Source organism: Falco rusticolus, chromosome 3 (assembly GCF_015220075.1).
Source record: "Falco rusticolus isolate bFalRus1 chromosome 3, bFalRus1.pri, whole genome shotgun sequence".
Taxonomy (NCBI): domain Eukaryota; kingdom Metazoa; phylum Chordata; class Aves; order Falconiformes; family Falconidae; genus Falco; species Falco rusticolus.
Window position 1 is genome coordinate 42,107,464 of NC_051189.1, and position 12,188 is coordinate 42,119,651.

The 12,188-nt window shown below is 37.0% G+C and overlaps 1 protein-coding gene across 2 annotated transcripts in view; it reads left to right on the top strand.

Moving 5' to 3' along the window:
* ARFGEF1 (ADP ribosylation factor guanine nucleotide exchange factor 1) overlaps positions 1-12,188 on the top strand; it is a 97,375-nt gene that overhangs the window by 18,729 nt on the left and 66,458 nt on the right. For both annotated transcript variants that reach the window (XM_037379132.1, XM_037379133.1), the window contains exon 2: positions 11,021-11,051. In XM_037379132.1, the coding sequence (XP_037235029.1) occupies positions 11,021-11,051 (31 nt within the window). The remainder of the gene's footprint in view (positions 1-11,020; positions 11,052-12,188) is intronic.

Genomic DNA, 12,188 nt, shown 5'->3' on the forward strand with positions numbered 1-12,188 from the left:
TCTTAGCCCAGCATGTTGGGTTTTTTCATGAGAGACAGTGGGAGCCTTTTTGTATACTGATCTGTATGCTGTATACAATTGCACTCAGTTGGTAAAACTGCTTTTTCTGTGAATTACAGTTGTTCTGACCTGAGTAATTGTTGTATATCCTTTGATCAGACTCTTCTAAGGGAATTGTCTTAATTTGGTTGTTTTGTCCTCTCATATTCTTCAGTAAAGAAATAAATGACCTCCCTCAACACATTTTCATGTTTCCATGTTGAATTTAGTTTTCTGTTCTTTACGTCATTCCAGTCTGTTATAATTATAAAACACCCCATATTTCCCCAGCAGCAGTAGTAGTAGTGGCTAAAGGATTTGTTTTCTTCCCCATCCTACCCTTAGCCGCATGGTGAAACCAGCTGAAGGAACTGATGCAAAAAAAATTAAGTTAAAAACTTCAACATTTAGTTTCATAATCCAGTGTTACTTTGTTACTTTATAACTGTTAAAGTCCCTCTGCAAAGTTGTAGTAGGTGTGTGCAGACAGTTGTACTGACCTAATGTAGATAGGTGATGCAGTCAGGTAGCAAAAAGGTTTGTGCTGTCTAACATATCTAACAACGTTCTGAGTTCTTGCTAAGTAGTCTTTGTTCTGAGTAGTAGACGACTCAACTGTCTGCAGAGGATATATATGCTGCCTACTTTCTTTAAGCAGCAAAACAAAGTAGTAATAAAAATATTTGAGTAAAGTTTATGCTGTTTTCACAATGTTTTGCTACCTGCCTCTTCGTTTGGATAGCTGCCAGTGTGTTTATATGCTGGGATTGTGGCCTTTAGAATCAGGATTTTACACAACTCACAAGAATTTTAACATAGGACATGAGAAAGAAGGGTCAGAAAACACTGTAGACATTGTGAATGTGAAGAGGAATATGCAGCTGCAGGCTCCCCCCCCCATCTGATAAAGAAACATTATTTTATTGTCCTTGCAAAGTACTAAGGCTGATGAAACATAATGAGTAAACTTAATATGGTTTTGCAGTATGTTTATTCCACTGCATCTGTGGGCATCCTCTGCAATGGGCAATTCAGTTCCAGCTCTTCCTTCCTGAAACTTGTGACACACATGAGGTGTGGCAGCTTGTGATCATGCAGCTTTAGAGTGAGTTGAAATAGCTCACTGACCCAAAGAAAACTAAAATTATCAAATTATTTAAACTTTGTTCCTTGGCAGTGTTTGTGTAAGGAGTGTGCAGATAAGCACAAGCAGACACATGGAATAGGAGGAGCCAACTTTTTTGATGGTCACCCTCAAATGGATTGGATTTAAGCATATTGGAAAACTGTAGCACTAGGCAGGGTCCTTTCTATAATCTGGCTAGGTGGCTATGTATTTATTAAGCAACCAAATTGCTTGTATGTTAATGTGCCTTTTCAGCAACTTGTCCCACGAGTTCTGAGTGTGAAGATGATATATGGGGTAGTGGGAGGAGGTATCAAAAGGCTGGAACAAGGTATTTGAAAGGTGTGCCCTACTTGATTAAAATAAAGGCACGTGCCTATCCTCTTCTTATAACCTGTTTAAAGATGTAAATAAAAAGTCTGTTTCCTTTCTTTGATTCTGTTCTAAGTATTAAGAAATTTCTTGAAGGGACGAAGACACAAGTTTGGATACCTCTGGGAGTTTGCTGTAGATTCAATAAAGGATGGAGACCCATGCAATATTGAGGGGAAACAGGGATTTACTGCTGCAAAAAATTAGCTTTTCAGCCATATGTTATAATATAAATGCTGCCAATAATGACTACAGTTCAGTTATCTTTGGCAATGCATGACCTTTATGTGTGTCACCTCTCCTCTTCCCAAGTAGTCAGTGAAGCAACTTGTCAGTAGTCTCTACTTGATTTAGCAAGTAGAAAGATTATTACAGAAAATCTAGTCATAAAACCCTATTGGATTGAATGATTCTGAATTAATTTTAAGCAGAATGAGGCCACTAGAGTAGTTTCTTTTTTTGAGTATATTTGCCAGTGATTCTCTGTTTGAAAATATCATACCTAATGAGCTAAATTTGGGTAGTCAGGTTGGCTGAGCGGAGTCAGGTTGTGCATTCAAGTTTCTGAATTTACACCAGAGCTGCATATTCCTGAATGATATTATATCATGAGCATGGGCGGGGAGAAGCTGTAGCTGTGTGACTAACTGTCTAAAAAGAGAATTAGAGTAAGTAAGAAGGCTGTTTCACAGTTAAAAAGCTCAATAAGGGCCATCAGACATACTGTCTTTTGTATTACAGATACAAAAGCAGGGAAATACTTCAATAGGTTTTGCTGCAAGCCTTCAACATACCAGAAATTTTGGCATGGGAATTAACAGCTTAAAATGTTCATTTGTTGTATTAGCACTCACTTCAGAGGATTAGTGTCATCTAAAGTTGAAGCACCCTCACCCGTACACAGTTTGTGTTGATGGCTTTTGGGTTTTTACTTTGTGTGTGTGTGTGTACACATAAATATTTCTCTGCATGCTTCAAAGGTTTACTGTGTGTTTTTTTAACCTAATGAGATATGACTTAATATTTCAGTTGAGAGGGTTTCAGCATTTTAGAAAGCACAACGGGAATCTACACGGAATTTCATCAAGAGTTGTCAGACTGAAAATGTAACTGGCCATTGTTTGGAATGCTGTATCTTACATAGCGTAATTAATCTGTGCTTCCTTAGTTACCCTTTCAGTACCTGTAAACATGAAGTTGCAGCAGTATAATACATTAGGGTAGGAAGCAAGTGGAAGTGTTCAAATATAGTTTTAAGGTTGTTACGTTTGTCTGTACAAGAATTATTTACTATTACATAAATGCTGTGTGAAGACCACAGCAGTGACTTTCTTAAATCTGCATGGAGCTTTGCTCTTTTCTATCCATGTGCCATAGCTGTGTGAGCTGTAATCTTGCAGATGAAGGAAACTAAGGAGAATGAAAGGTTAGTTGACCCCAGCAAATAACAGCAGTCATAAGAACAGATATGTAAATAAACTATAACTGAGGGTATATGCTGAAGTCTGGGCTCAGGAATTTTGAGGGGAAGGAAACATTCACGGTATTCTACAATGGGGAACATGTACAGAGGTGAAATTCACACTTTGATGTTACATCTGCTAGCATCTGTATTTCTTTCAATCCTGTTTATCCTTAGGTTAGCTTACTGGATTAAAACAAAGAACAAAAACTTCACCCCTAAAGGCCCAGTGCTGCTATCAGCCTCTTCTTGGACTCCCACAAATAGGATTTTTTTATCCATCTTACAGTCACTCTGCAGGAGGATTTGAGGGAAGGGTGGCGAGATCTCTGTGCATCCTAGAAGGTATGATGGAGAAGGCTGTTCATAGGATTTACAGGAAGATATAGTGCTATGATATGCATCTTGTGAATTCCATTTAAGGAGCAATTTCAGCTTTCATAGTGAGTGGTTTCTTCTGCAGGCTACCTAAAATACTGATCGTTTCAGTACTGTCTTCCTACAATCATAGAATCAACGGATTTGTATACACTATTACAGGTTTTAGGCAAGTCAACCTGATTTGATTATCTAGAGGAATTATAGTATTGTACTAAACTGTTTAATTTTTCTATTGTGGTTTGAGATCCCAGTGAGTCTTCTTACAAAGCTTTCATTTTTTGTCTGTTTGCTATTTACATACATTGATACAGATTAACATTGAAGATAGATGTATTAAAGTTTACTGGAATTAATTATGTTGCTACAGTTAATAAAGAAATGGGAAAAGGAAATACCATAATCTGAGTGTGCTAGTTACTCTTCTCCGTACATCTTCAGCCCAAGAAAACGTATCGAAACGGGAGTAGTTCAGAGTTTAGAAGTAGTGAGGCAGAGGCTCTGTGAGACCAAGAGCGGTCAGCTGGAAGCATGGAGAAAATTTCTGTGCAGCGTGTCTGCTTGACACTGTCTCTTAGCAGATCCTCAGCTTTTCAGAAGACCTGTAAGGCGTTTAGATGTTAGGAATGTTTAGTTAAGAGCAAGTGCCAAATTTGCAGCGTGTATTTTTACATAAACTTGCTGGTTTTAAGTAGATGTACTGACTTGGCAGAAATTGCTTGCAGAGATGGTCTTTGGATCGTCATTGTCTGAATGCAATGGACCTTGAGTTGAAAATGGCGATGTGTTTCTCCAGTTCGATTGTTTGAACTCCTTGGACCTAATTATTTTAGTTTTTTCATGAAGTCTGTTACTGGCTTTCAGATGTTAATACTTCCATGCTTTAGCTCGATAGGCAAGACTTTTTAACACTGCTTGAAGCTGATGGATAGCAGCTATCAAGAAAAGAATCAAGTTTTGGATATTTATTTAGAAATATATTCTAATAACCCCTTTTGATGGAAAACGTACTTAACATGATCTGCTTGGAATTTTATCTCTTTGAGGGAGAGATTGATTTGGGGACGTTTGTTATTCCCATTGTGTTTATATGGCTTTACTACTGTGAATTCAGACTTGGTAAATTTTTTAATTAAACTGTCACCATGTTTGTAATAATAATATTACATAGTTGGTAATATAGTTTTAAGTTCTTTTCAAATGAATATTGAATTTCTGGATTTTTATTACTTACAGTACAGCTAACTTTATCTTACCATTTTAAATTGACAAGCACCTTTAGACTGCTCTGTCTTTCAGGGTTTCCATATACCTTGACAAGGAGAAGGACAGTTTGAGTATTGTTAATGATGAAAAATCTGGGGGTTTTTTAATCCCTTGGTTGCCACAATATTTTGTATCATACTGGAGACAGTCACTAGAATACTTAGAGGGCGGGAAGAAAGCCAAGTCAATTCAAGCAAAGCCTTTAATGTTCTAACAGGATTTTACTTTTGTAAAAAAATATAGATACTGGTATAATTTGAGTTCCTCTTCACTGCATGTTCCTTGGATCTCATCCACCTGCTTTGACTTAAAAGAATTGAATTCAGATTGCTTCCTTGTCATAGAAGTCTTCTATGGTATAAGTAATGTGAGCTCCATATTTGTTTTCCTTGGAGTATTGCAGCCTGTGCTGCTTTGACTGGTTCTACTTTCTGATTACCCAGGATGGTTACAGTTCTTTAAAATGCTACTGCTTGCTATTTTGAATTCATTATATATTTAATACCCCCCCCCCCCTTTTTTTTAAGTTGCAATATAGTAATGATTTTTTAGTCATCTGCCTACATTTTTGGTATTCAGAAGAGTTGGACAATCCAATTTTCTTTTTCAGTACTAAGTAGAAGAGTAGCTGCTTCTGCCTCTCCCTCAGTGAGCAGGGGAATAGGCATATATATTTTGGATGCAGTTTTTGTGAGATTTTTTTTTCCAGTGAAAATGCAGAGTGTTTTCCAGTAGATCTACTTTCAGTTAGATAAATAAACTTTAATTCTGATATTTACACTGAGTATTAATCTTTAGATGTGCAGATCCTTGTACAAATGAGACTTACGCGTGAGCTGCTCTGGCAGGCAACATCAGTTGTTCAGAATAGAGTCTTATGGGAATGTAATGTACTCTTGTTTTTTAATACAATCCTGGTGCAAGGATGGAAACATAATGAGAGATATGTATTAAATGCTTTTAAGTGCGTGGGTTTTTCCTGGTATCATACGTGTAATGAACTTGTATTTTTCCATTTTATGGTAAATAGTTTGTCCTTTTCCCAGCAGCAAGTTCCATGAGAGTTCTTTTCCCTGTAATCTAACGTATAACTTGATGTTGAGTTGATACCAAAGAACTTCACTGTGTGTACCATTCCAGAAGGTAACCATTTAGTTATCCCTTACTTGATGAGAATGTTGTCCTTGACTTGTGCCAAAGTATAACTGTAGAACATTTATACTTCACGTGATACTACAGCATATTTAGCTAGCAAGCACAAGGAAATATTACCTAAAGATAATCTGAAGGAGAGGATCTGTTTCAGATGTAGGGGGATGCTGGCATAGGAACCAAGGGAATAATTCAAATGGGAATTAGAGATACCCTTCAGTGTAGTTAAGGTTTAAATCATCCTTTGAATTGGATTAGTGGGGTAAACAGTTAATTAGCTCTAAGTTGGAGTTTGATCAGTATTACAGACTGGTCATTGTCCACAGCACCTGCTTGACCTACTTGTCCACTTTTGACTTTCTGAGTAGGTGTTACCCACTGGTCATTACAGACAGCTTTGCTAATTTTACAGTTGCAAATGGGATTAGCTGGTTATAAGATGTTAAAGAGAGAAGAAGAAAACTGGAAACTAGTTTGGTTTTTTTGTACTAGAAACAGAGCAGTCTGAAGAGCGTGAGGAAAAATTTTTCAATGACATGCTGAAATAGTGAATTAGAGAGGTGAGAATGGAGTTATGGATACCTGTTGTGGTGGTTTACCTCTGGCTGGCAGCTGAGCCTCATGCAGCCATATGATATGACATGGGATATGCCTTTGATAGCTGTCCCAGCTGTGTCCCCTCACAGGTTGTTTTATACCCCCAGCCTGTTCACTGCATGGCATTGTGAGAAGCAGAAAAGGCCTTGATGCTGCGTGAGCACTGTTCAGCAACAGCTGAAACATCCCTGTGTTATCACTGCTGTTTTGAGCACAAATCTAAAACAGAGCACCATACAAGTTACCGTGAAGAAAATTAACTCTATCCCAGCCAAAACCAGTACACCTGTATAACAAAGGTCTTGGACCTTTTCAGAGACTTCTTTGAAATGATGATGATCTATACAAGTGTAGATGAAATAGAAATTTATATTGAAACTAATGTACATGACTCATTTTACCTGCTTTGTGAAACAGTTGATGCATACAATTGTAAAACTGCAAAATAACGCATCTCTGATTAGCTCTATCTTCTGTGTGCAAAAGCCACATACGTTTCCATTAATTCTGTGACAGAGCTCTATAAAGAGGTCATGTTCTGGAGCTGTGTGTGAATGTGAGAGTTCAGGAGGGATTTATTTTGTTGTACTTTATTTAAGAGTACTAAATGTATGCCAATTAGTTCAATTTTTAGGAAACATCATCCTTTCAGGGCCATAGAATAATCTGAACTATTTTTTGTAGTAATTCTGTGTTTACATCACAGATAATACAGTGGAAGACGCTGGAAGTTGTAGTCCTTTTCTACAGTCTTCTTCCCCTGTTCCAGCATCTTGCATTCACTCTTATTCTTCCTTTGCAAAATGACTGGTGATGGTGGGGTAATAACCTTTTCCAGCTCTTGGATCTTCTCCTTTTGGTTTTGGTTGTGTGTTTTGGAGAGAGGAAGAGTAAAACAAGGAAGCATCCTATGTTTTCAGGCTTCATCTCCCTTTTCTAGCTATTTGCAGGGATTACTTTTTCTCATTTAAAAGAATGTATCAGTCAGTGTTCTGGTTCATTTGTCTTTTAACAGATTATTTATCTAGCGTGAGACTTGTTAGTTACCTTTATTATAATCTATTTTTGTGCTGATAAAGGTGCTTGAATTTTTTTATGATTACTGTGATATGTGGTTGTTACGTGACCGTGAAATTATACTGTGATTAACTTGTGTTTTGGTGTGGAGAGCAGAGGGAGCAATCAGATGGTGAAGGAAATTAGTTTTTCTCTGTTCCAAGGGTAAAAGTAAAGTTTAACTCTGCTGACTACCTCATTCATAGTAATCATATTGTATCATGTGCTTATTTGCCATTTAAAATGTTTTAGCCTTCCAAAATTATTTATGTTGGCTACTGTAAAAACCTTTTATTTAGCAAAGGTTATAAAATCCATACTTTCACATTAATGGACAGGTGCAGTGCTGCTCAAAGTGGTAGTAACATTTAACTAGATTGACACTTGCACAAGCTTTTTCCTTGTAGCATACTTCTTCAATTACAAAGATTTCTATTTTCTGATAGGAGTTGTGACCTATTCTGAGGACAATCTCTTGTAGTATTTTAAGAAAAAATAGTGATGATTTGTTAGCATATCAGCAGCACAATGAGGGCTCTGGGCAGCTCTGGATTTTTTTTATTTTGGTAATCTTTGCAAGTACTGTTATAGCTTACAAAGCAGAGAATAAATGTGGAGTAATCTGATGTAGCATCAAGATGACAGCTAGCTGGGTTTGATACATTCTTTTAGTTCAGGAATAAAATGAGTTTGTGCAGAGCGGAACCAGTTTCAGATATTTCTTCTCCTGAATGTTATGTCTGTCTGTTTGCCAGGGACTCTTTGTTCATGCAGTGCTTTCAGCTCAATAAATGTGCATAAGCATAGAGTTTAGCCACTGTTTTGGAACCTGTAAAGTGGACTAGGGTGTCTGAGCACCCACCTACTGTCACACCTACTTTAAGTAGTGCTGGAAGAATATTTGCACTTAGGATGTGTGCTGTCCTTTACTGGAAAAATACTCTTCATGGGGAAATGGAGAGGGTGCGAAACTGAGATCTGCCTTATTTTTACTTCCGTAAGCAATTTTCACACTAATTCAGTACTCACAACTGTTTCTATTCTGAACAAGGAAGAAGCTCCACTCTAATTTGCACCTTCCTTAGGGGCAAGAGGCCTTGGTGTGTGTGTGGGTGTGTGCACGTGCATGTTAGTAGCATGGTGCAGACCAAGAAGGGCAACCAGATTTGGATGCAAAGTGGAGCTTTGCATTCTTTTGTTTTATCTATAGCAACAGTCTGAAATCATTCTTTTTCTAGATCTGTTTGTTGGGTTTTGCCCTCCCCCCCTTAGCCAAAGTATAAAATAATTTGGAAATGCACAAATCTGTGTTGTCAGTAGAGTAGTTGACTCTTGTACCTAAGTGATCTTAAGTAAAACTGTTAAATAAACTATTGTGTTTGTTTCAAGTTACTAAAATCTGATAAAATTGTAAACTGAAATTTTTGTTATAACAAGTTGACATTGCTTAATCTTTGATTGAAATAACATCTTTCTTTGTAGGAAATGCCATAAATGAGTTATAATCTTGATTTATAATTTAAATATAAAATAGTAGAAATGTTTGTTAGCATGACTTACATTCAAATTTTGTTACTAAATGGTTTCTGAGTTTGTGTGCTAATCATTTTAAACAAGAACCTAATGTATAAATACAGAGGATTTAAAGGAGATTTAGTCACTCAAACTAATGCAAATTCAGTAAGACATGATTTCTACTTTTGTGTGGGTGTCTACCCCCACCTTTTTAATGACACTAACACCTCGTGTAATTTTACAGGCGAAATTTGTTAGTATTTCATTGCCATTATTAACGGGATTACGATCCAAGCAGAGCATAATGATTCCCTTAATTTCTGTAGTCTACTGTGTTTCAGACTTTATTTCAAAATAGTTGGGTATTGGGCGAGAATCTGCTCTGGTTTGTCACTTTTGGTGGAAACTTTGAACTCTGAAGCCATTTGGCAGTTGTACCTGTTGGTTGTTAATGTTTGTTGGACAGACTTCAGAGCATCTCATGGAGGAGAGTTCCTGGGTGTGAATTCTAAGGTGGGAGGTGAAGTAATGAAAGGGGTGAAGATCCTGGAAGGGAGGAAGAGAGTTTCTTCTCCTTTCTGTCGGTCAGGAATTTGTCTTCACGGAAGTAAATGGATCAAGCATCATAACATGGTAGGAAAGCATACTTTCCTGAAACTTTGCTGACTATAAGACTTGTTGTTATTATTGTTACTTACTGAGGAATAATGAATATTTGGAATATGGAATTATTTCCATGTTTTGTCTAGTCCTGGGTAACAGATTTGAACCAATTCTGAACTGGCTATTTCTCAAATGAACCACTGACCTGCTAACCTCCGGGTTTTACTGGAGCTGAACAGGAGCATCAGTCGTATTGGAAATAAAACTTAGATTTTAGGTTGACGTGAACTCCTTATATGAACTTTTCCTGGTATTGAGCAAGTCTGTTAGTAAACATTTGATACTACTGATATCTAATAAAATACCAAATTCAGGAACCTATATTATGTAAGTGAATCAGTATGGCTGTGTGAAATGGTAAATGAGAGTGAAGAAACAGGCAAAGTGTGCTTTTGCTGCATGGGAGCTTAGAGTTAGAAATGCTAAATTCTCGTCAGAATAAATTCATTCCACTAGTTTAAAGCTTATACACAAAAATAAAAATAAAGTGCTGGTTTTAGTTGATTGTGATTTCTGCATGCTTGAGCAGGACTTGGCATTAGAACAGATTCCCTTGGATTTCTTAAAACATACATACATGTTCATACTTGATCTTGTACACTTTATTTCAAGAACGTATTCCTACAGCATTGGTAATCCTAGTCTTTCTGGAATTGCTATGATTTAAGTGTACAAAATAACTAGACAATGCAGAAAAAAGTACTCTTGAGATTGAAGTTGTTTTCTAAAATTAGTGTTAGTAATTTAAAATTACTTTAAAATGTATTGTGAATAATTACTTAGTGCCTTGTCAACAGCATTAAACTATTAGTCCTGTTTTAATGTATTTTAAAACAGTATGAAATAGAGGTGCTACAGACTTCTTTTTCCTCCCCTCTAGTCATTACTGTGGTGTCTAACACTATTTAAAACCAAAGATGGTAATTAGTCATCAAGATTTCATATAAGAAACAGCAATGATGGTTTCTTTGTTCTTTTTCTGCATAATCCACATCTAACAAGAAGTATATCCTTTATGGATAGATTAATAGGTTTAATAATGTGATTTGTTTCTCATTATTTTTATATACATGGGCTGTGAAAAGAGCTTGCCAGTATCTTGGCAGAAATATTCTAGGGATGTGGTGTTTAGCTGGCATGACTGTATGCAAATTAAAGTATTACGTTTTGAGTATAGATTTGTAAAGTAATTTTGATACAGTTTGCAACCAATGCAGGTAAAGAGTAGAAGCTCTTATGAAACTGCTTATAAAGGTGTGTTTTCTGTTTTAAGCTAATCCTGTGTTCAAATGTTTGCCTGAATAATTTTGCTTTCCAGTTTTTTTCAGTTATTTAATTTTATATTTGTGGTTATGATATAATTTTCATAACTATGCCTTTGTTTCATTTTACAGAGGAAATAAAGGCTGAAACAGAAAAGCAAAGGTATGTGATAGTTCATCATACTGAATGATAGTACTTTTAACTTCTTAAAATATATACCATACTTACTCTGCGCTGGGAGTACAGGCTCTGTCTGAAAAGCATTTTCAATATATTTTGTAAGGTTGGTGGTATCTAGAAACATGCTAAAAGTGCTGCTTCTGTGACTGGCTGTTGTAGTGCAAGACACAGGGCCTGGGAGTAGAGGCAAGAAGATAGCGTAGAGGGAGCAGGCTGATCTGCCTGGCCAGGGAGAGTAGGAGGATGGGGATCGAGGTTAGATAAGGTCTTTGGGTGCCACAGGAATGTGAAAGTATTGGTGGAGGGGACTGAGTTTAAAGGGTTCTTGAAGTGGCTTCAGACGAGGAGGAAGAGCCTGGAATGTAAATAAAAAAGACTTGACCTGTGAGTGAGCGAGGGGAGGAGGTTGCGGGGAGGAAGAAGGAATGGGTAGAGAAGACAAGTGTAATTGGGAGAGATAGTGTCTGGAAAGGACCTTGTTAAGGAATAGATGTAGATTTCTGGAGGCAGTTCCTCTACCAGTGAAGGTAGAAGCCAAAGTCGATATTCAGCACTCTTCCCTGATCAACAAGTAAATTTTTAAGTATTGTTAAACTGTGGAATCCATTATTAGAGTTTAATTACATTTCCACAGGATCTTCTTCCTCATTCAGTGTACGTTACTAACCATGCATGAGGGCTGTGTGGTGAAGACTGTTTATACCACTTGTTGAAATAATCCGATCAGTGGGTGAAACTGATAATGAAAGTGTTCTTGCAGCTTAAGCAGATGAGTGCTGCTTGGGGACCGGTGTTCTGCCCTATCACTGAAATTCTGGTTTAGGTAAATCATTTAAACTATAGTTGTCAAAATGGGCCCCTAATGATTTCTACTTTGTCTTCTGGTATTTGAGTTGAAATCAACAGGTTTGGGGTTGGAAAACATTAGGACTTCTAGCTGGAAAGAAAGCCAGTGGGAACTTTTTTTCAGAAAATGTGAAAGACAATTTAATATCGAATATGTTGAAAAATTTAGTTTTGCAGCCTATCAGATTTGGCACATAAAAATTAGTGGATGCATCTGACAGAGTCACTGTGCTTAATCTTCCACTAGCAAAATAAAGTCAATACCATCAGCTC